The sequence below is a fragment of the Daucus carota genome, chromosome 2, assembly GCF_001625215.2.
Source record: "Daucus carota subsp. sativus chromosome 2, DH1 v3.0, whole genome shotgun sequence".
Classification (NCBI taxonomy): Eukaryota; Viridiplantae; Streptophyta; class Magnoliopsida; order Apiales; family Apiaceae; genus Daucus; species Daucus carota.
The window spans coordinates 41,721,180-41,744,764 of NC_030382.2; the positions used below are offsets into that span (position 1 = coordinate 41,721,180).

General features: G+C 32.9%; 3 protein-coding genes across 5 annotated transcripts; all 3 read right to left on the reverse strand.

Moving 5' to 3' along the window:
• Window positions 1-907: 907 nt before the first annotated feature.
• LOC108208436 (probable aquaporin NIP-type) lies at window positions 908-2,635 on the reverse strand. Its single transcript, XM_017378967.2, has 5 exons — window positions 2,501-2,635; window positions 1,822-2,046; window positions 1,531-1,728; window positions 1,370-1,431; window positions 908-1,240 (listed from the first exon to the last, which is right to left on the reverse strand). The coding sequence occupies exons 1-5, from the start codon at window positions 2,633-2,635 to the stop codon at window positions 1,036-1,038; spliced, it is 825 nt and encodes a 274-aa protein (XP_017234456.1). The 3' UTR covers window positions 908-1,035.
• A 436-nt stretch (window positions 2,636-3,071) lies between these two features.
• On the reverse strand, window positions 3,072-6,508 carry LOC108209134 (cyclin-dependent kinase F-1). The gene is made up of 2 exons (XM_017379890.2): window positions 5,948-6,508; window positions 3,072-4,376 (listed from the first exon to the last, which is right to left on the reverse strand). The coding sequence occupies exons 1-2, from the start codon at window positions 6,440-6,442 to the stop codon at window positions 3,486-3,488; spliced, it is 1,386 nt and encodes a 461-aa protein (XP_017235379.1). The 5' UTR covers window positions 6,443-6,508; the 3' UTR covers window positions 3,072-3,485.
• Window positions 6,509-7,223: 715 nt separating this feature from the next.
• On the reverse strand, window positions 7,224-21,646 carry LOC108209133 (SNARE-interacting protein KEULE). Of its 3 annotated transcripts, none has more exons than XM_017379889.2 (21): window positions 21,328-21,646; window positions 19,307-19,365; window positions 18,216-18,297; window positions 16,629-16,707; window positions 16,011-16,061; window positions 15,794-15,890; window positions 15,656-15,688; window positions 15,156-15,281; window positions 14,874-15,065; window positions 14,707-14,790; window positions 14,521-14,619; window positions 14,369-14,445; window positions 10,638-10,734; window positions 9,706-9,831; window positions 9,530-9,625; window positions 9,111-9,230; window positions 8,939-9,013; window positions 8,302-8,498; window positions 7,901-7,991; window positions 7,726-7,815; window positions 7,224-7,512 (listed from the first exon to the last, which is right to left on the reverse strand). In XM_017379889.2, the coding sequence occupies exons 1-21, from the start codon at window positions 21,404-21,406 to the stop codon at window positions 7,459-7,461; spliced, it is 2,004 nt and encodes a 667-aa protein (XP_017235378.1). In that variant the 5' UTR covers window positions 21,407-21,646; the 3' UTR covers window positions 7,224-7,458. The 3 variants fall into 3 exon arrangements, with proteins under 3 accessions (XP_017235378.1, XP_017235377.1, XP_063943650.1); XM_017379888.2 differs by having other exon boundaries at window positions 8,939-9,016; XM_064087580.1 differs by having other exon boundaries at window positions 8,939-9,016; window positions 15,994-16,061; window positions 21,328-21,552.
• Window positions 21,647-23,585: the final 1,939 nt, after the last annotated feature.

Below are 23,585 nucleotides of genomic sequence, written 5' to 3' on the forward strand. Positions count from 1 at the left end.
ATGGTTGGTGGAAAATGAACGAGGTGACAACAAAATGAAATGTAAGGATACATAGTTGTTGAATTGAATGGAGATTTTGGCATTTTGCAATGGTTTTAAGGACAGGACCAGATATATTTTTTTAATCCGGATAGGAGCAGATATATTTTTGAATCTGGATATGACTAAGAGTGCCTAAAGTTTAAAATTGTGACTGAACACCACTCTTTTTTTTTTGACACGACTTTAAAGTTTAAAATTGTGACTATGGCTTAACATGATTGAACATGATTAGTTGGGAGTTTAAAATATTTGTTTAGGTAATTTTAACTTTTTAGTGACTTATGGATTATTAAAAATGTAATAATAAAAATAAAAGTAACTTGCAGATAATTTATAACTCATGGGTAACTTTTATCAAAAATAAAAAAAATAAACCACGGAAAAAGTATCTAATTTTTGATTTTTAAGTCGATATCTTACTTATGATGTAAGCATATATTTTTTAGTTTAAAGTTAGAAATGATTTTGAGCCGGTAGTTGTCATCGTTCCCAAACAGTTTTTAAGATGATAAATTAGGAGTTCAAAATGCTCGTTTGGCTAATTTTGATTTATTAATAATTATGGGTTATTAAAAATATAATAATAAGAATAAAAGTGATTTATAAGTAACTTATGTCTTATGAGTAGTTTTTATAAATAAAAAAAATTAAATGTTAAGTTATTGAAAAAAATTATTTAGCTTATTTTAAGTCAATTTGAGATTTATTTCACAAAAGCTTAGGCAAACAAGTTCTAGGCCGCTCTGGATCTCACAGGAAGAGTTTTTTTTTTTTTAGGTAGAGTACAATCTGTATGGTTTCAGCCAGTCGTTTGTGACTGAGATTCCCAGTGATTGAGCCTTTAGATGGCAAGGAAAACTTGATGAAATGAACAGTTGCAAAAGTACTACTAGCTCATCGCACAACATGGAAGTTTCATCAATAAGATGACTCCTAGTATCGATATTTGATGCACAGCTAGATCAGTACTTGTATAAAAATGGTTGATTGAAATCACTGTAGCCCTCTTCCCATGGATGCAGTTTTGGCTATTTCAATAAGGGGCCTGTCTGTAATTCTGATCCATCCATAAACAAAACCTCCAGCTATGCTTCCCACAAATGGTGCCACCATATACACCCATATTCCTCTGTAAACATTCATCACAATGGCTGGCCCCAGACTTCTTGCTGGGTTCAATGATGCTCCAGACATTGGCCTGCATCGACCATTCATTACTATTGCTGGCCCGAGACTTCGTGTGTTTAGTGTGATGGTCAAGTGTGCACGGAGTATGACTTATATATTCATACAACTAAAGATGCTGGGAGGGAAGTTGGAAGAATACCCGGCCACAAAGACGTTTAAAACTACGCTAGCTCCTACAGCGATTCCAGCCAGCTCTCCTACCTGAAATTTGTCAAGTAAGAAACACCTAGATTAGGTTAACAAATGGATAGATATGATTAAGATTAGATATTTAGATGGTTTAGTAACAAGGTAACAGACCGCTCTAGTATCTGTAGCAACACCACAGACGACGAACATCTGGAGAAATGCTATGATTATTTCTATCGCGAAAGACTGAATATCTGAACCAGCCGGTACTGTCCCAAAATACTTGTCCTTATCTACGTCAAATACTAGTCTAACCGTTCCACTCGCTAGAGTAGATCCCGCCACTTGAGCTGCTACGTAGAAGGGCACCTGGAAATGAAGAACTTTGATGTATAAATTACTGAATTTAAGCCAAACCAAACCAAAATGACATCAGCAATTCAACAAACTAGGCCTGGGCACCTGCTTCCATGGAAACCTACGGAAGATGGCAAATGTGACTGTAATGGCGGGATTGAAATGAGCGCCAGAAATATGACCAACAGAATAAATCATACACATTACTATGAGTCCCCAGGTTATACAAATGCCGGGAAATGTAACTGTGCCACCGTAAACTTTATTTGCTGCAACCGATCCACACCCGGCAAATATTACAAAATAAGTGCCACACACTTCTGCAATGACCTGCAGCCACAAAGATTTGATGTTTCATGGCATCTGGATCAGAAAGTTGTAATGTGACATACTGTAACAGAATTCTAACTCATAACCAGCTGAAGTTGATCTAATGTAACAGCATGTAAGCATTTTCATAAATAGTGACATTGTATCAGAGAATTAGCTGTCTGAGAAGAAAGAGAAGTTTTGGTTCAGTTCTCCACCTTAACGACAGAAAAAAGGATTGATCAAATTCTATTGAGTCTGGCTCATAGTGATCATTTATCAAAGAATGACTCTGGTTATCAAATGATTGAACAACGGGGAGCAATTTACTTACGATAACTTAGTTGACATTTATAAAAAGTATCTAATGAATTATGAGTTCAATACATCCTGTTTAGAAACATCATAAATTGATATTATTCCAAGTTTTATGATTTATCTTGTATTTTTATACCAAAATAGTTGAGAACCTAACCTTTTGCACAATTGTCACAACTTCAGCAGAATCCCACGAACAGATGCCCGAATCAAATTCAGTTTCAGAATCTGTTTGAATACCGTTTTCAAGGTCCGTGGTATCTTTCTTGGCATTGACAGCATTCTGCGCCATTGTCAATATGATTAGAAATTGCAGTCAAGAAATTTTTTGCCATATGGAAGAATCTCTGTAATACAGTTGTTAGATGATGAGATGTTCAGTGCTTTGATGGATAGTTTTTAGAAGAAAAATGAAATGGAAAGCAGGGCCTCTTCCATTTTCTATAAATAGCTCTGGCTGTGCATTGTCTAATTGCAAAAGAACTTGAACCATTAGTCCCTACCCCTCCGTTTCAAAATAAATATCATTTTGACTTTTTACAATAATTTGAGGTTTTTAAATAGTATAAAGTTCAAATCTAATACAGTAGCTTTTCGTAAAAGCTTGGTCCGTCACCTCATTTATTTATCTATCTAAAATTTGTTGTATATACGGGATATACTTAAATTAAAAATTTTACGGTTGAATCTAACAAGTATGTGCTTAAATTTGAACATCCTTGTCAAGAAACAAAACTGTTAAATCACATGATTATCAATAATTTTCATTCTAAAAATAGTTAAAACAAGAGCCATCTAGATCGATTATGTTCAAAATACAATACGGTTAAATCACATGGTTTTCGATAATTTTCATTCTAAAATAATCGAAGAAAACATTAGCCCAGCTAAGATTTATTCAATCTTCGAAAGGACCGGCTGAAGATAATGCAGACTAACTTTTGCATACACGCACAATCAAACAATGTCATAACAAAGCCCCCAGCTTGTTCGGACTTGGACGTAGACGTTCTCAAAAGAACTATTCAAGAATATCACATCTATACAAAGTGCAGGAGCAAGTGAAGATCCAAAGAGTGAAGAACATTGCCTCTCAACAAATTCATATTATCATATATCAATATTCAATACGCTTTGTAATCTCAAAAGAACTTGATTGAAAAACCAGCGTCTGTGTTGGTAACATCCATGCTGCCAAATTCATCAAAATCAGAATCAGATTCCATGTCCCTGTTATCAAACCAATCACCATGGGACTCGTCATCCTGAGAACTATTTGTAGAAGGGACCCTTAGTTCTGATATAGGAAGTGGCAGTGGGCTGTCCTCTAAATATTTGTCATGAAGCAGTTCCATTGCTGTAGCTCTATTCGCTGGGTCAAAGGATAGTAGTTTCTTAACTATAAGGATTTCATCAGCAGACCTATTTGGCAGGCACTCTTCTAAACCAATAGGATTATCTATTTTACAAAATGAAATTGTCTGGTAATCAGGTAGTTTCACGCATCCAGGCCAAACTTCTTCCGATAAGTTGCCCAAAACGCTAAAAATTCTGCTTAGTTGATCAATATCAGAAGTTCCTGGAAAAAGTGGTTTTAAGCTAAAGAGCTCTGCGAAAATACAGCCAAGAGACCACAAATCAATCTCAGGTCCATAATTTGTGGATCCATAAAGAAGTTCAGGTGCTCTGAACCAACGAGTTCCAACACAAGATGTGAGAGGAGTATCTCCTTCCTCCTGGTAAGAATAAGAACTCTTCGCAAAATCCTCTTCATCACTTGCTGTACAAGTAGCAAGACAAGATGCATTTCCATCTTGCAAATTACTTTCTTTGTCAAATTCATACATATAAGCTTGACCCCTGATCTCATCTAACTGATCAATATATTTTTCTTTAGTCAGCGGTTCTTTATTTTGACTTTTGTAATCATCTTTAATACCTTTTTCTGGTGCAGACATAACAGGTGGTTCATATGCACTCGAAAGTAGATCATCATTATTTGCTACAAAACCAGGCTCTAAGAGTATCCTTGCCTGCAAGGGAATGGAAAGCGTATTATAAAAAAACAACATTTATGCATTAAACAAAGTAAATATTTATACTGCAAATTGAGCTTCTTGCTTCCATGGTGAATTTTGAATCTTATATTAAAACAATAATTTGCTGTCAAATATAGTAAATACTGCAAACTGAGCTTCTTGCTTCCGAGGTGAATTTTGAATCTTATATTAAAACAATAATTTGCTGTCAAAATATAGTAAAACCAGAATTTCAAATTCACTCCCTACAAGTTTATAGATTAAACAACACATCAAAATATAGAAAGAGAAATTTGCATACAGAAGAATGGTTACTAACTAAGCAATACTCTTAGAAGACACTAAGTGGTTGAAACGAACCTAGAAAATGATACACAAAAAAAAGATCCTTCTGATGCACAAACACGAAGCCAAAACATATGCAATTTGCTTCTTTCATTATTCATGTTGCTGGAAGGAACCAGAAAACAGGATTGGCTATTAAAGTACGAATTGAAGAACCAATAACAAAAATTAGTAATCACATAGATTCTAATCTAGTATTTACAAAAAGAAACTATCAAACTCCATCACAATACCTATAATACTCCATCACAATACCAATATCGATAGTGTAATTTTAAAATAATCCAACTGTTTTTGGACAACCTATAACACTCCATTCATTTCATAATAAGGTTTCGGTTGAAGACAAAACGAAGTTGACTGGATACTATTGTGGATTATTTCTAAATCATTAAATATTGTTATATAGTCTTTAATAGGATAAGTAGAAGTAAAATAGGATAGGATAACTGATAATTATTCATCCATAAAAAAAATAAAAAATTATTGGTATCTGAGCTAGGCTCTCAACAAACAAAAAATGAAAACAGTTCAGTTCGTGTTTCTACTTTCTACTGGAGATTCTCAAGGTGATCAAGCTCCTAAGGAAAAACACGAAAGAGGCTCAAGAAAATACAAAAAAAAATAAGCACAAGGCATGCTAATGTGAAGGAAAACACATTGCCATTCAAAAAAATCTTGAAACTTTAAATGAAGAGGGAGTGTTGATGATAAATTAAAGTTGATTGGATATTTTTAACGGGTAAAAATATATTAGGATAAATAATTTAATTTATTTTTGTTTATGATTGTAGCCTACATACAAGCTTGATACTGCATTATCGTATATATATATATAAAACAGAATTTTGTTTCTATATATATTAACACCATTATTCTTTATTTTCTCCTACTACTCCTGTCCATAAAAATGACGACAATTTTATACTAAAATTGTACATAATATAGAATCATTTACGCCCCAATTTGTTGCAACTTATGCAGTAGTACCGAAAGAGGCCAAAACCCTAGTATGCGGTTAATGTAGGACAATAGCAAGATGATCAAAAGAATAACAAGAATCATATTATGACGACAACAATTCCATTGTACACTTGGGAGATTGAACCGCAACCCGATCCTACCCCAACCCGATCCTAACACGTGCACCAACGAACTAATCATAACACACATTATATGAAGTAATCATAACACACATTATGTATCAAATAAACACACACCTGACCAAAATCAGCCAATTTAAGCACACCATCGGCAGCAATCAACAAATTAGACGGTTTCAAATCCCGATGCACAATAGAACTACGATGACAAGCATCCACGCCAGACAAAATCTGAAGCATCCATCTCTTAATCTCCGGCACTCTAATCACACCATCCTCCCACTCTTTCTTGGCCGATCGAATCACAGAAGCCAAATCAGTCTGCAAGAACTCAAGCACGAGCACAGCATCCTCGTCATCACTCCAGAAATACTCGTGCAAGACGACGACGTTTGGGCAGTGTTGGAGAGCTTTTAATGCTTCGATTTCGCGGAGCCCCGATTGGTAGTCGTGGACCTCTTTGAGAGCGACGACGAGATTGTCGGAGAGACGACGGGCTTTGTACACGTCGGAGTAGGCGCCCGATCCGACGCGCTGTTGGATCTCATATTTGCAGGTGATTTCGGAGCGGGTATGGATGCTCCAGCTTTTGCTCTTTGAAGCCGGCTCCATTGTTTCTTACCAAGCTTCTGTTTCTACTTTCCGGAGCTTATACATACATACATGATATTTTCTAATATTATAATTCTTTTTGTATTTGATTAAGTATTTAAGTTGGTAAACTTATATCAACAATCTAGTTTGTTATTATTATTATATTTAAGTTGATGAACCTATATTGTGACAGGGAAAAAAAAAAAAAAGTTTATGAACCTATATCTTTTGAACAGAAATATATGAAAATTTTGAAAGTTCCAGGTTCACAATTTGACGGCATGGATATATCATTTATGTAAGATCGGGTTTATCAATTTAAGACAGGATCATATAAAATATATTTAGTTGAATTTGTTTCTTTTTATAAAATAAATAAAATTTTGTAAAACATAATCGGATTCTATATAGATAATATATTTTTCAGTATTTCATTCCTCAATTTTTCTATTTTACATAAAAAAAACAAATCAGTCATACTGAAATGACAAATTATTATAAAAAAATAAAATATTTGAAAATTAATAATCAATACTTAAGTGAAATGAATAAATTTTAGTCCAAGGCCTTTTGTTCTTGACATCAGTTATTTTGATACAAATCTTTTTATTTTATTTTAATATACGGATAATAATTTTCCTACTCTTATATTATTGTTGTTATTATTATATTTTATATTGTTTATTTTTTGCGTTTGATCTACCATATGTATATTTTATATTAAGCGAAGAAATACAAATTGCACTAATCACTATGTTATTCAAACTATGATGTTTCCTCAAACGATGACACGCAAACATCGCAAACCATTTACCTATGAATTTGGCATGTTCATCAACAGATAATCATGATGGCAATATATTACAGACCCTGGGATTTTCTGGAACTCGAACTGGTTCAGCATGCTCTACTTTGCAAATGGCGTATACATCCGATGGTAAATTAATCAATAAAGAATATGTTCAACTAGTAGATACAAAGGACATGCAAAGCATGAGAGCTATTGCTTTTCCAGCTTCAAGACAGACTCATCCTTATATCTGAAGATCATCTAATGATAGTTCATTGGCTGTCATGAGCTTCAATTTCTGCAACAGTACATCATTAAACAACAGGATGACAAAATATTAAAATCAGACAAACAAAATAACATGAACTACAATATATAAAACAACATCTTGCAACTCTTCAAACTATATAAAACATTATTTTGTATGCATACAAACTAAATGTAAACATTTAGTAAAAGAACATGTCTTGAAACAACTAAGAACTATAAAGAAATAACAGAAGGAACAAACCGTGATGAATTGTGGAGGGTCATCAAGACTAGTTGATCCTAGGACAACCTCCCTCTTCAACTTGGTTGTCAACTTGTGACATACTCGTAGCTGAAAAAATAAACAAATATTTTTTTCTTAATATACCAAATAATTGTAGAGTTTCAGACGATGAAAATTTTAATATAAGAAATACCTCAGATCGAGTTGCTCCGCCGACAATGAAAACAAATATTCGTTTCCCCATTTTCTTGAAATCACTAGATGCATGTCGCAAAATTGAATCGCTGCAAGAAGAACATAAATAAAGGACTAAAATATAGTATTTCCGAGTGGAACTTAAAACTTGTAGCAGCCAGCACCAAGGGGGCAAGGGTAGAAAGCTACTTTTAAATCAATTAAAAAAATTAAGAATAATATAACCACTGATTATTGTCACAAATTTAAACAAAGACAGCAAAAAACTCAGATAAACAAGAACTCAGATGACAGATTACACTTGCACATGGTCAAGCCTTGGATGGTGCTCAAGCGGCTTGAAACTTGAATGTTTAATATTTTAGAAGTTTCAGAATGAAAGAACTTTTATTACCATACCTAGAATAGCCATCATCAGAGGCTCGAGGCTTAGCCCATGTAGCTGTCCTTCTTGATCTCATTGAATGAGGTGCAGGTGGTTGACCCACTCTTGCTGTTGCACCCTGTGAGGTTCCATGGAAAGTTGGGCTGGGGTCATTCATACACGGAAAATCATTCTTTGGTAGTTCACCTGTGTTGAGCTTTTCAATTAGTTCCTGCAAAATTTATGATGTACCAGTCAATTATCATTCAAAAGGACCTGAAATTCAGAACCTTATTCGGATCCTAAAAATTATAAAAGTGCATTATTGCTGGTCACTGTGCTCAAAGAAATCTATGTAGTTCAGTATAATGGACCAAGTTCATTTATAAAAGATGAACCCAAGATGCTTGGCACATGAATCCTACTCATCTTGCACCATCTGGCCTTTGCATATCTCTCATAGAGTCATAGTAGCAGGTGCGGCACATGTTTTACAAGTGCTACCATATAAATCTGATGGCTGAGCCCCTTCGCCCTTCATAGTTTGCAAGTTTTCCGGCTTACTTCCTCCTCTTCTCTCTCAACAAAGAACATGTATAAATATAATTCATGCATGCAAGGTTTCCCAATTCCCACTATATATACAAGGCTGTAAGGTAACATGTAATTTACCTCTATCATGGGGTAAAAACGTGACAGTTGAAATGGCATCTCTTCACCAGTACGATCTTTTCTGAAGCCATTCTTCTTCTAGATTGAAGAGGCATAAGACAAAATACTGTGTCTTATTAAAGAGCAAATTTTAAGAACATAAACAAATTCCTAAATGTAAAACTATGATTACCTTGTGAACATCGAATTTGAGACCGAATGTGACACTTGAACTCTTTTTTGTATTCGATGATCCCTCAAGAAACCTCATATTGTACACAGCATTCATGTCATCTTGTGGTATTCTTGCTAACTATAAAAATTATTAAGAGAAATAAAATCAGTGACTATGGACCCATATAAACTATAATATTATTTTCTAGATATAATCTTGCTTGGCCCTCGCACAAAAAATGAATTAAAAGAATATCGCCCAATAAAAAAAAAGATAAAGATAAAATCAGAGGTATTAGTGAAGGGAGGTAAAAGTTCTACCAAGATCTTTAAAGGGAGGTAAGCATTCTACCAAGATCTGTCCAACTACCACTTACTTCAATGTTGGCATATACACAAGTTAAAATGAGCACCAAAAAGTGATATGAATGAATCTACCTCCATCAATTTTTTTATTTTGTCACCCTCAAGTTTCTCTGGATGAAGTGCAGCATAAATCATCAATAGCCTCAACTTGTTTTCACGTGTTACATTCTGCATAAGAATAATTGATTACTACACACACATACACAATATATGTAAATAAATACAATTCAAGTATATAAATTTCTCACAGGTTTTGTTCGTAGAAAGTTGATAACATCCTTGGTTGCTGCATCACCAAAAACAAGATCCTGCTCCAATTTTCCCAAATCTTTGAGATCTAACTCCACTATTATTCTGTTTATCTTAGCAGCAATCTGCATGTCAAATACCAGTTTAATCCTTCAATCATATGTTGTTTTGACTATGCACCAATGACTCGACACTTATTATTAGAGGTGTCATGACTATTTAGAACATACGAGTTGGGAACAGGTGCAAAACTTTACAAGTACGAGAGAAAAACCAGCAGCATGGACTATACACTATTAAGTAGTTGTTTTAAGTGGAAAAGCAACTAATAATTGCATGAATCAATCATAAACAACCTATTCCATAGTATTCATGGCATCTAAAAGGAATTCTTATGAGCCTTGAGATGATAATCATCAGATTATATGTTAAAATCATGAAACTATCGAACATTATCACGACTTGTATAACTATAAGGTGTCCTAGAAGTGGTAAGGTAATGAGAAGTTGCATGTTGTGCAATTATCAGATGTTTGGTCTAGTTTCTGTCAGGCCTCTTGTACAATTTGTGTTCTTATTCTCCCAATAACATAATGCTCTTTCATCAGTAAAAAATCTACCATAGCATAAGATGCGAAGACAATTTAACAAGATATTAGATTTTGTGCTCCATTTTGTAAAAAAATTGGGATCCACTCTAGCGAACTGCAATTTGAAAGATAAGTAACTTTAAGTACGATTAGACTTCAAACCAATTACTGTGTAGGACCCTACCAGAGCATAAGGTTCAAAGCACATAAGCACATATAATAGAAACTGCTAGACAATAAATAGTTCAAAAAAGACTAAATGGTAAAAGTAAACCAAGAGACAGTTAGAAATGCGGTTGATGTTTTTATAATAACAATGATAGATCAAAGCATGGACTCACATCTACATGGAGTGATAGCTTGTCAATTTGTTCACTGTATTGCGGCAAAGCTTGAACCATTTTTTGCAAGTCACGAGTAGACAACTCACCACCATTTCTGGAAAGATAGAATGAAAGCATTAAAAAGTTTAAAAATGGAACACACAAGCCAGTAAGCAGTATAATCAGCAAATTGACAGACCTGAAGACACAAATGGCTAAAGATACCACCATTTACAATATGAATAAACCAGAAACTAAGTCCTAAGAACTAATAATATTTCAACATCAGTATATCCTTGAAAACATAACTGAAAGTTCGAACTGATGATGAAAAAGATAAACTAGAATATCAAACAGTTATTTCACAACATTCTGAAGTACACAAAAAATAAGTAAAAGGACTCTTAGGAACCAAGAAAGATTAAACGTATAATCAGCCGCACAACACAAAAAACTGTGATTGAGATAAAAGAAAAATATTAAGCAACATTTAAATGCTAAAGAATGTCAACAAACTAGCGGAAAAGCTCGTGCAAGGCACGGGCCTGTACATATACTGAAATAATTTTTTGTACAAATCAGCATTTATATTAAAATAATTTTATATTTAAAAGTATGATAAATGGTAATATTTTGATTTTATTTATATTTGTATAATAATTTTCTAATATTATGTACCGTTTTCATGAACCAATTTTTCATAACTCAATTAGGTTGCAATAAAATTGGATAAATATCTATACAATAATAATCAAATGATTATTATTATTATTAATTGCTTGAATAATAACTTAACTTTCAATAATATGAAATGAATTTTATTAAATTGATCAATTGAGTGCAATATACCCAATCATTCTAGCATAATTATTCGTGTATAACATGAAAGTTTGTAAATTCATGTGATTTTAATGTAATAAAAGATATTCGTAAAAATAAATCATATATTGTACCTCAAAACATATTACAAATTCTCTTAACTTTATATATAACTAAATTATAAATTAATTGAATTTTAACTAATATTGATATTTGAGTTTAAGTGCTTATAAAAATTTACCCAAATAGTTTAGTATATTTAACTTGTTGATGAAAGTAGTTACATATTTTTATTTTATTATCGACAACATGTTAAGTAACCAGAAATGTAGGTCAAAATGGACAATATTTATGTACCTAATATACAAAATATACATAAGCGGTTGATGTAGTTGATGTACAAGTTAATGTACTTGATGTACAGGCACAAATCTCGTAGACTATTGTAATACATTTCATTAAGACACGATGTTTTATCGTTTGTTTTCATGTTCACGTAATTCATGTAACAAAATATTAAACAAAACACTAAATTCTAGAACATGTTTGTGTCAACACTAAACTGTCGAGTCTAGCAAGGAGACTTAGAAATATGAGGGCCCTCTAGTGTTAGCAGCATATTAAATAGAGAGAAATATGTTATTTTGAAATAAAAATAAAGGATTTTACATTTTAAAAGAAAACCCGTTAAAAAATGGATGAGAAAATAAAATGTATATATAATTATTGTATAATTTAATGATAAACAATTTCAACACTGATTATTTTTTATTTTTTTTAAAATATCTAAGTGACAAATGATGCAATACCCTACTATACTATATAACTTATATCATATCAAATATCAATTGAGTTACGTTCGATGGAGTCCAAATTTAATCTGGAGAATTGGAGTACCGGTCATAATTTTTTATTTAATCATAAATAATATTTTTGACTATTCAAATTTATATATAATTTATCATTTATAAGTAGTCTTAAACATAATTATCAATTTATCATCAAAATCTTTCAACTTTAACAATCATTAAGATCATTATTCTGCTTATGAGATATATTGCTCAACATAGTGTCCTGGATTCATAAAAGCAATTGTTCTACCTTCTGATTACAACGATTATGTTGTACAACATAATCTGCAAGTTGTCGGATATTCACAAATATTGTGGAACAAAAAATTAAAATTAAACGATTAGATTATATCCAATTTTGGGCTCCAATACTCTAATGTTTTGTGGACTCCATAGAACTTGGACCAGTATTAATATTATATTGTATATCAAACTTGACTAATTCAAATAAATTATAACAAAATATTTATAATACTATATGAAGAGTATAATGTTCATGAGATTAAACTAGGTAATACCTAAGATTTTTTGATATAAACACACATGGGTGGAATTGTAATTTTAGAATAATTTATATATTTACAAAACTCCAATCATTTTTTTTGTAAAAAAAAAAAAGAGTATAAATCCTGATGTCAACGTCAGGAAATTTTTTCAGTTATCTAGATGTAACAACATGGTCAGTACCTATTTAATTGAAAAATACAAGTGCATTAATTTTACAGAGACGATTTGAATATATATAGTTATATATAAAACTATAAAGATGAAAAAAAAAAGGTATATAAATAATATAAACCAACATTTTATCTATATACCATACTATTAAAGCTGAAATATTAAAAATTGGTCAGTATGGTCGATCATGATTTAGGCCTATGGGCTCCATGTTCTAATAGATCTTTTTATTATAATTAATATATATTTAAACATCCTCATTAAAACATACTCCCTCCGTCCCATTGAGTAGTATACGTATGGGGAGTGGCACGGAGGTTAAGAAAAAGTGTTATTTAGTGATAAAAAAGTAAGAAAAGTGGGTGAAATGGTGGGACCCATTAATATTTAATGTGTAAAATGAGTGTAGTGCGAGTAAAGTGGTGAGACCTTTTAATATTTAATGTATAAAGTGGGTGTGGTGGAAGAAAGTAGTGGGTGTAGTTGAGTTTTTATATTGTAAATCCTTGCTATTTTTGGTATGTATACAATTGATGGGACGTCCCAAAAAGGAAACTGTATACAATCCAATGGAACGGAGGGAGTATCTTTTCATGCCAATTTTTAGTTAGCTTTTTGACATGTTAACTATTAAGAGCTTATTAACTTGTTAAAAAAAAACTTATTTAACAAACCCAATAGAAATATATTAATCCACACATGTTTATTATTTATTTAAATACCTATTTCAATTAAAAAAACGCATATATTCTAACATAATTTTATCGTGAATTTATAAAAAATATACGATAAAATAACAAATATTATAAGTTGAAACACCAAAAGTGTGGTAGTCGATATTTGGACCTTGGTCTACGGCCTACTTATTCAAAACCTTACTATCTAAAAGATCTATTCCAAGTTAAACACAGCTCTAGGCTCTACTTACTCGAAAACCTATTTAAAAAACCTATTCTTATTAAAACACATAAAACTAATCCAGTTTAAACATATCTATAGGGCCTACTTATTTTTAAAACCTATGTAATGTGTCTAATTAATTTTAAAAACTTATTTTAATTTGAAAACATGTAACAAAAGAAAATAAAAATAAAAAATTAACAATATTTAAATAAAAATTAAGAAATATAACATGAGGATTGAACGAATATACGCTATTAATATATATTTAACGAATTCAAATTTTTGTTGTAACCCACTGCCCCGAATCACCATATATTTGGATTTGCTGAATTCTTGTATACGTTGCAATATAAGGACCAAACAAGCCACTGTTGCAAATTATTAGACTGTACTGCGAAGACAATTTGTATCAATAGAGAAGAGGATCATCCCTGTTACATATCACTGCCTGTATTCTGAAGAAGCTGAAATGTTTAAGAGATTATAGACTTTACAAACCTTGAACCTTGGTGGATTTGTGCAGCTTTATTCTTTGACACAAAGCTCGTCATTTTAGCATGCAACCGCTCACTAGCCTGAGAGTGAAAATGCTAATTAAAACTAATGTATCTATTTATAATTGTGTGAAAAGTATAAAGCTTGTGTCATACATCTGCTATATGTGCGTGGCGAAGCTCTAGCCATATGGGATCATGATCCTCTAGTAGCACATCCTTCTTTTCAGAAGGTCCACCTGCTTTGCTTGCTACCTAAAAATTATAATTATTGATATTAAGTACGAATATAAAGTACGGCAAGTATGAAGAGCAATAGGACATTAGATATAAAAAATCTACCTCATGCACATATTTATTTCCCTCCATGTTAAGCAAGTCATGACACATTGCATCATACGTCCATTCATGTATAATAGGGGCAATCTGTACATTATAACAATAGTCTTAGAACCAAACAAATAGATGTATGCCATACCCATAGTACAAAGAGAATCGTAAATAAATACCTGGTCAACTGATCTATCCAGGATGAGCAACTCACAGGTCTCTGTCTGTGGGAAGTCTTTAATCTTCGATTTATATTTTACAAGGCAATTCCAAATCCCTGCAGCAAGTTTTGTAGGGACTAAATCACGAAAAGTAGTCATCGTGTCGGTATCAAGTGATTTGGCAGCACGGTAGCGTACAAAAGGGAATTCCTGATTTACCCAAAGTTTAACAGAAGCTCGATATCATATTTCAACATCATACATTTGCATATTGAGTGATAAGAAATTTTAGTAGCATACCCGCAGTGAAGCAAAAACTGTAGCAATCCGGGTAGCCATTACATTCAAACGTTCATCTGCTCTGCGAGAACTTGACTCATCGCCAAAAAGTTCTTCTAAAGCTGATCCATTATCAGTTATGAATCCCTGCAGTAGAAATTGAAACTGAGACGGCACAATAACGATAACAAAGACCTACAAGTATATATATGTGCAAACAAACCCAAAGGATCTTGGTCTAGCAGAATCCCCTATACCCCTTTGCGAGTCCAGGTTCCATCAGAGGCTAAGTGTGTGTGTGTGTGTGTGTGTGTGTGTGTTCAATTGGAAAAAAAAAATTATAAAATACAATAGGCATATCAATCAACCTAAATAACAGTCCAATTCCATCTTCATGATTTTGTTTAATAGTGATATTACAATCTTGGAATAGGTGTTAATATCCACCAAAACATGGGAGCTATAACTGGAATCAATATGCTGTATTCAAATCTACAAGACACTGTAGCAGCAACAAGTACCTGGCTGTCTATCGCGAAGTACTCCAAATTCATCTGAATGTTCCCACCCAAAATGTAAAAGGAAAAAATTAATACAACTATAAGTCAACTAGCAAATGAGCAGGAGCATAATTTGTTAATATCAAATGAAGCCATCACCTCACTCAGTGCACCTATCCGAGATACTACACTTGTGTCCCTCCGTATGTAACTGACCAATTCTTGTGGAATAGGTGAACTAAAAAAGACAAATGCTCTAAAAAAGAGAAAATAGAAAGGATTAAACACTTTCAAAATATAATTTTGAACTCTTATAGTCTTATAACAATAAAAGCAAACGCGTGAATGTAAGACAGAACCTGGTCCATTCACATACTTTTTGTACAGAGGTGACTTTCCGGCCATATCAGATAAGAACATGCCAACACTGCATATCAAGCATAAATTAATAAGCCTATGATTGAATAAGCGGGCAGTGTCTGTGAGACAGGCTGTGTAAATGAATGAGTGCATGGGTGGAGTCTGTGTGAGCACATTTGTAAAGAAACATATTATTAATATTAAAAGTGGAAAAAGCAAAGATTATGTAGTATTAGACACTAATAGGAAGTAGCTTATAGCTTTATAAAGTTCAGCTCCACAAAATTAACTCATGTTATACTTTAAAAAACATGATATACATGTGATGAAGAATCTTTTTATTCACTTCTCATTTTATTTTTTTAAGAAAAATTGTAGTAAGGTGGCTCACACCATCTCCAAAACTTCTCTCACTTGAAGAGGTAATGGTATGGATGTAGAATTGTGCCGAAACAAGTTTGTCTCCTTGTCATCGTTGACGACATTTTAACTACATAAAACTTTAATTTACATGGACTTTTTTTTGTCTACATTAAAGCAATCATTACATAAGAACCAAACAGCAAAAATTCAGAAGGAAAGGAAAGTTTGAGTATAAAATCACAAGGAAAAAGAGAAATGTAATTTTGTTTACTTCTCTTTAGTTGGCTGCATAAAGTATATGGCATGCATGGAGGGCAATGGTTGTCTTCGTTTGTAAATGTCTTCCACCACTGCAGCAAACATTAGGATAATCACTTTCTTCAGCATCTTACAGTAAATTATTAATATTGAGAGGGGAAAAACCCACTGATGCAGTTCCTGTTTCTGCTTTCTACAATCTAAGCAACAATGATATACATGTGTGGATTTGTGTGCAGTATAGGACTATGTGTCTGTGCCTACTGACACCCACCAATCAACCCAGACATGAAATGAAGCGATCAAGGCCTTCTATCTATTACTCATAAGCATCAACTTCTTGATAATACTCGTGTAAAGTAAGTGGCTTAGAGCAAGTCCAAGAGTGTCCTAGTTCAAGCCCTAAATATAATATAAAATATCATTTCCTAGTAATTTAGGACATATTTTACTAACTTGAACACCAACAATGTGCCTTATTCTCACAATATGTTTAATATTTTATTATTAAAGATTCTCTTTCATCATTAATGCATAATATAAAAGTAGAATGAGAAAGAGAGTGTTCATGAGAATTTAAAATAAAATATAGGATAGGGCAAGGAAAGATGTGCCCAAAAAATAAGGCTTGAGGAGGTTGTCCTAGTGATATAAGGCATCACTAGGACATTGTTGGATCAACTTTTTTCATCAAATGCCCTAAATTATAACTTAGGACATGATATAGGGCATCTCTTGGACTTGCTCTTACGATGCATATACAGACATGAAAAGGTATATCACAAAAATGAAATGATATTGACCCAAAAATATTACGGAGGGAGAGAATGTCATATGGAAAAGAAAAAAAAAAGGCGTAAGTAAAACATTAGAAAAATATAATTATTTTTTAAAATATTTAGAAGTTCTATATAGGAAATTATTATAAAAATGGGAAAGCAATTTGTTGAAGGAAAAAAATTTTAAAAATTAACATAGTAATATGGAGATGAAACAGGACTGCTAATAGAATACATAAGAATATTACTGAGACGTATCAGTGGTGGCAGAGCCGTGATTCTTTAGTCCTGAATTGTCAATTCCTCTTAGGGGTACCTTTTTTAGTTGATGCATTTTTTTTGTTTTTACCCTTCCATGTTAATTCTTTTACGAGTAACGAGAAAGAATCAAGACTTCTACAAGGGTGAGGAAAAGAGGCAATTGCCGTGGCCCCTTCAATCAAGACAAGAACACCTCACCTTACCATTAAAACATTGATTAATAGTGCCTTTTGACAACACTGATAAAACTAAGTCTCAAAAATAATGTGTGTGTGTGACACTGACACCAAGTTATATGTAGTTCAAAAATACTGCAATAAGTTTTTTCAGAAACGAATCATGAGAAGCAATATTATGCAACATAGTACTATCAGTCAACATTGGTATTAAAAACAACACCATGAAGCATGTGAAGGTATGTAACCTTATTTTTGTACCTCAAGACTTCAGAAATATCGCAGCAGCTATATGCTATATAAACATATAATTTTTACTTTCATGGTAGATATTAGATAACAATAATAAACTTAATTTTCCAGAGACTAGCCTCTTAATCTTACATGAAACTCCTTGCTCTGTTATATCTGCCATCTTGCAAGCATACGACATTATTTTTATAGTCACTTTATCCATGATAAGTACCTAGAAGAAAAATGATGGAAACTTCAGGACAATTTCGAGGTGAAAGATAGCACAGCCTTTGGAGGCCAAAAGTTTATTGAACCAAAAGAAAGAAGAACATAAGTCAAGTTCTCAACTAAAGAGTTTAGTTATAGCTTCTTTTTTCTGCTAATTTTACAACCAATATTTGATGCAGCAATAAATGAAAGATAATCAAATGGCATAAATACTTGAACTGCCAATAACATCTCCTGCAGCAGTAACTGATAGAGATTAATGGAGAGTTAAGGAAATAGAAAAAAATGGATGAGTAGAAATAGAATTCTTTAAGATAAAAAGAGGAAGTATCTCGGAACCAGCACAAAGAACCAATACTAAACGGTCACAATTCAGTTACCACTCCAGATAAGAAGTTTAACTATATACCTGGGCGTTCTATAGCTAACATCATTTATAGCTTTTTTACACCAGTGACAACTTCCGGTACTGTTTAGTATCATGTACACTCCAAAACGTTACTGTGAAACTGATTTTGGACAAACAGATATGGCAATATGGTGTCACACTAATAGAGCCTATATCTTGGCTTAACCTTTTATACTGCTGGTATTTTCACCCGCTTAAGTAATATATAAGACATTTTATTTTAATGCTGATAATGTACAGTTTTACTACACATTTTTACTTTTGTCAGTATATATTCAAAGTTTCCCAAGATAGAAAAAGAAGTTGATCTCTTATGCAAGACAGATCAATTTCCTCGACCAAAAGTCCTGAAACGGTGAACAAAACATTTAAGCAAGTCCCATTAGGTGAGGATCGACTCAATGAATTATAACCATAAACTTGGAATATATTTTAATTTTAGTGGATCAAATCTTTGTAACTATTACATGTACAAATATTAGAACTGCGTTTTTTCACATTAAGTTGAGATAATCCAAAAGGTTAAAATTAGCTAGATATAAATAAAAATCCTTTTATTCTCTTTGTAAACTACTGTCAGGTGGTATAAGGACTTTCTATATACCTTCCACGTCGATTTTGAGTCCCCAGTTTTGGTAGATCGGAGCATTTCGTATAATAATCCTGCATATTTTGAATAATATAATTATAAAGAAGCCCATGATAAAAAAAAAAAATGACATGTCGATCCATATAATAATAATTAACAAAAACTAATCGTTCTGACCAATTTCTAATGATACAACAATTAGGACTTGTTTAAATAATAATTGATGCGAGACAACAAAACAATAGGATAGATTGTGTGGATTAAACACTGAAAACACCCAAGCGCAAAGTGCTGGACCGACTAGAAAAATACTAATTATTAAGGGTAAAATTCTTTTGATATATACACTAAAAATATCTAGAAATTCCGAATAACATAGTTTCAATATACTACAGCAAATCTATTCCTACATAATAACACTGAATACAAACAAAATTAATATTTTTAATTGCTTGCTATGCATCACTCCTCTCTCTTCTATAAAAACCCATCAACCAATTCATAAATTTTGAAAATTAATGGACTAAATTATGTTGTTTATGACATATATAATCAATATGTTTCACCTTGACAATGTATTACTTTTTCACTTTTATATGTGTGTTCGGATTCAAGTAAGCTTAATTAATATATTAAGATTTACATGGCCTTCTAGTTGTAGTTAAGATCACTTGGATTACTGATTAAGTAGTGATTCAATGACCCAGAAGTTACTTTATGTTGATTTTGTTTATTTCCTGCGATTACAAATTGTCACAGGGAAATCTGTACAAATCCATTTTTGCAAGTAACAATCACTAATAAGTTCACATCATATGAACCATAAACCCTGTTAAACTAAGCTATCATTAACCCCTAATTTTAACCACCACTACGCAGCTATGTCACTCTTTTCACAAACTGCTGCCCTTTGTAAGCCAAAGTTTCAGAGCCTTCATGACTAGAATCCCTGACCCTAGTATCAACCTTGAGATTCTAATCCTGGCCCACACCATTGATACAACACCAATAATACAATTCATCAACTGCTACTCAACAAATCAAAGAAGAGTAGAGAAAATCTATCACAACCACTTCTGTCCACTATAATCCTCAGAAATATAATACGAAAGCACCAACCACTGCTAAAATTTAGTATCCTAATTATTTTTTTACTTTTTTGCTGTGAAAAAAATTATTAGTCAAGTATAAGTTCGTCTGTATGCCCTGTGAAGTTATAGCACCTGACTGTCTTGCAGCTCCCTCTGTCCAGGATTTTCTAGCTGTTACTTACCATGTCTCGTGTCATCTCTCACACATTCAAGATTACACTTATCTTTCATCAAATCATTAACATCAAGCATGTCGAATGAATGCTCTTTCTCTATATTACTCATTTACTTAAAAACCTCATCCTAGAAAATTTGCGATCTTTAATTTTTGACACCCAACTCCCCACATCCTTTTCTAAACCATTTCATTTGTTCACAATTGTTTATACATGTCACCTCTATTTCACTTACCCAATTTAGCAGAGCAATTAAGTCGTTTTCCAGAAAGATGAACTTTACAATGGCATAATACACATTGCAGTCTCATAAAAACTACATTCTATGCTTTTTAAATATGATATAGGTGTAATTCAATTAAATTGAAACTTTGATCTCTCTGTCGTCTCAATTTTTATATGATCTCGACTTTTATATGATATTGCTTGTTTAAATTCCGCTTACCTCAACACTAAACTCTTACATATACAAAATGAACTAAAATCACTTAAATTCATCCTAATACAGTGCACAACTTTCAAAGTCACATCGACATAACACCACCTCCCCTCCCAATTATATCATACCTATGAGTACAAGAAATTCTAAACATCGCGCTATAAGAAGAACAACTGAAGCGATCACTTGATCACAATCAAACACGCAGACTTTCTATCCACAAACTAAATCGAAACAAACTCGAGTCTTAAATTAACCGCAGCTAAATCAAATTGAGTTGCAAGTATTGAAAATGAAGCACAGAAATAGATAGAGAGAGGAGAGACATACGATCACGAGTAATCTGTCGGAAATTCTTGTAGTCAGCACTGCTGCCTTGCGAAGAAGTGTCGGAATCCGACATCGACATAGGCACTGATGATACAGACAAACGTGAGAGATGAAAGCAGATCAAGATGGATGATAAAGTTGGAAAGTGTTAAACTAAACAAAAATGATGATTATGATTATGAGAGAGAAACAAAGTGGTTCAACGGGTTTTAGGATTGTAGCCGTCGCTTACAGGGAGGAGGAATTGACTCTTTTATTTATTTTTGTTGAAACACTCAGAAACGCAAAGTAGAATCACGCGGATCGCACTCGTTTTGGGCTGAAGAGCTTATGAATTTGATTGAGTATTTAAGTTGGAAAATATTTATAATCCAATTTATAAAAAGGAAAAATGAATTTTTTTTGTTCAATCAATTTATTGTGGACTTACCATTCAAGTATAAATTTTTTTTTTCTACTCACTAATATTAGGTTCAGATTTTCTTTTTGACACCGAAGTTAGGTTCGGATTATATTATTAATATTATATTAATTCTTTATAGCATTATTAAAATATAGTGGTACCTTTGTAACACCCCATCTTAAATTAAGACGAGAAGTTACCCACAAATCCAAAACCTGCAAACAGAACACTAATATATGATAAACATGAATAAATGGAATCACTAAACAATAAATAAACATGAATAAATGGAATCACTAAACAATAAAACTGAATAACTGCTAGAATTCCATAATCCTAATCAATGAAAAAGAAAGGGTTGCTCTCCATCACACAGTCCCGGATCCTCCTAAGAACCTGCCAGAAGAAGAATACGGCATGAGCCATATGCCCAGTACGGATTGGAAGCATTTACAAAACAAAAACATTTAAAATATTTTGACCATCATATAAAACAGTAATTTTAAAATAAACAGGCTGAGACAACGAGTGGTTAGGATATTTCATACCGAGATCAGAACATATACATATACACACATCATAGGGCACCTAATGTGTGCAACAAATCGAATAACGTGTACGGCATATACTACATCACCGCCAAATCACAAATCAAATCAAAACTGAATTGGATGCACCCACGTATCCTGAACAAATAATCAAAATGGCCAAAGCTCCTCCCAAGAGCTAACAGAAGGATACGCCGTAACCAATCACACTGTCACAGAAGTGTCATGTCAATGGTGCCGCAAAGACATGGCTTTAGTACCCCTACAGCTGGGTAACTCGGTATATCCTATATCTCTAAGGGTTCACATAAATAAAATAGTTTTCACAATTTAAAAATCATACGATACAGATATTTCAAATAAGCCGAACAAATCATAATTTGTATAATCTTTGAAAATCGGAGGACAAATATTTGAATATCTCAAAACAGATTTTAAAATAATTTTTGGAAGTCATGAAAAGAGTCCAAAACAGTTTAGCACGAATAGCCGAGTAAAATTCGAACAGAAGTAAAACAGATTCTTTTATAGTTTGGAATACAACTGAAAAAAACGATTTTGAAACAGATTGTGAGATAATTTTCAGAAATCAAATCAGTCAAAATAAATATTCGCGGAGGGAACAGAGTAAAGATAAAACGAATATAACAAGTTGTAACATGAATATCGCTGAATTAAACATGCTAGAATCCGTACGAAAATGCCGAACAGAAAGGATTAAAACAGAGTAATCAAATTAACCTAACACTAATAGAAGTACTGCTGAATAAAAAAGAACGAAATCCGTACCTCAAAAACATCAAACTCAGAGACTAACGAACTTGACAACGGACCATCTAAACTCCCGAACCCCGACTTTATCTTAAACTCCGGATCTCTGTCCATTGCGGGATAATACCACCAGCCTTCGTGTCCCCACCTCCGGCAACTTGACGAATCAAGCTTTCGAGAGCCTGCTCTGATACCATATGTGACACCCGGGTCAAATCCCGAGTATTTTTCCGAATATTGGGTCAAGTCCCGAATTCCGGATCCGAAAATAAGCTCAAATATACTGGCCCAATTGCAATAACTTGGGTAATCCACAAGCCCACCACAGGCCCCTAAAAGATCATGATTTATTGGTGCAACTAGTAGTAGTATTTAAGCTTATAAACTGAACTAAAGCCTCCACACTTCTCGATGCGGGACTGGGGTGTTACAGACATGTAATATTTTGGTGATTTGATATATATCTATATTTTTATAGTTTATACATAGTACTTTTATGTCCTCAAGGTCAACGGGGGATAATAGTTTGACACATA

Excerpts from the sequence above, each read along its gene's own strand:
- LOC108209134 (XM_017379890.2), bottom strand. The coding sequence starts at position 6,442 with ATGGAGCCGGCTTCAAAGAGCAAAAGCTGGAGCATCCATACCCGCTCC. Across the intron at positions 4,377-5,947 it reads AATTGGCTGATTTTGGTCAG|GCAAGGATACTCTTAGAGCC; the intron begins GTGTGTGTTTAT and ends ATTCCCTTGCAG.
- LOC108209133 (XM_017379888.2), bottom strand. The coding sequence starts at position 21,406 with ATGTCGATGTCGGATTCCGACACTTCTTCGCAAGGCAGCAGTGCTGAC. Across the intron at positions 9,626-9,705 it reads ACTTTCTACGAACAAAACCT|AATGTAACACGTGAAAACAA; the intron begins GTGAGAAATTTA and ends ATTCTTATGCAG. Across the intron at positions 8,499-8,938 it reads GTTTTTACCCCATGATAGAG|GAACTAATTGAAAAGCTCAA; the intron begins GTAAATTACATG and ends TAAATTTTGCAG.
- LOC108208436 (XM_017378967.2), bottom strand. The coding sequence starts at position 2,635 with ATGGCGCAGAATGCTGTCAATGCCAAGAAAGATACCACGGACCTTGAA. Across the intron at positions 1,432-1,530 it reads TTGCTACAGATACTAGAGCG|GTAGGAGAGCTGGCTGGAAT; the intron begins GTCTGTTACCTT and ends GACAAATTTCAG. Across the intron at positions 1,241-1,369 it reads TTAAACGTCTTTGTGGCCGG|GCCAATGTCTGGAGCATCAT; the intron begins GTATTCTTCCAA and ends TGGTCGATGCAG.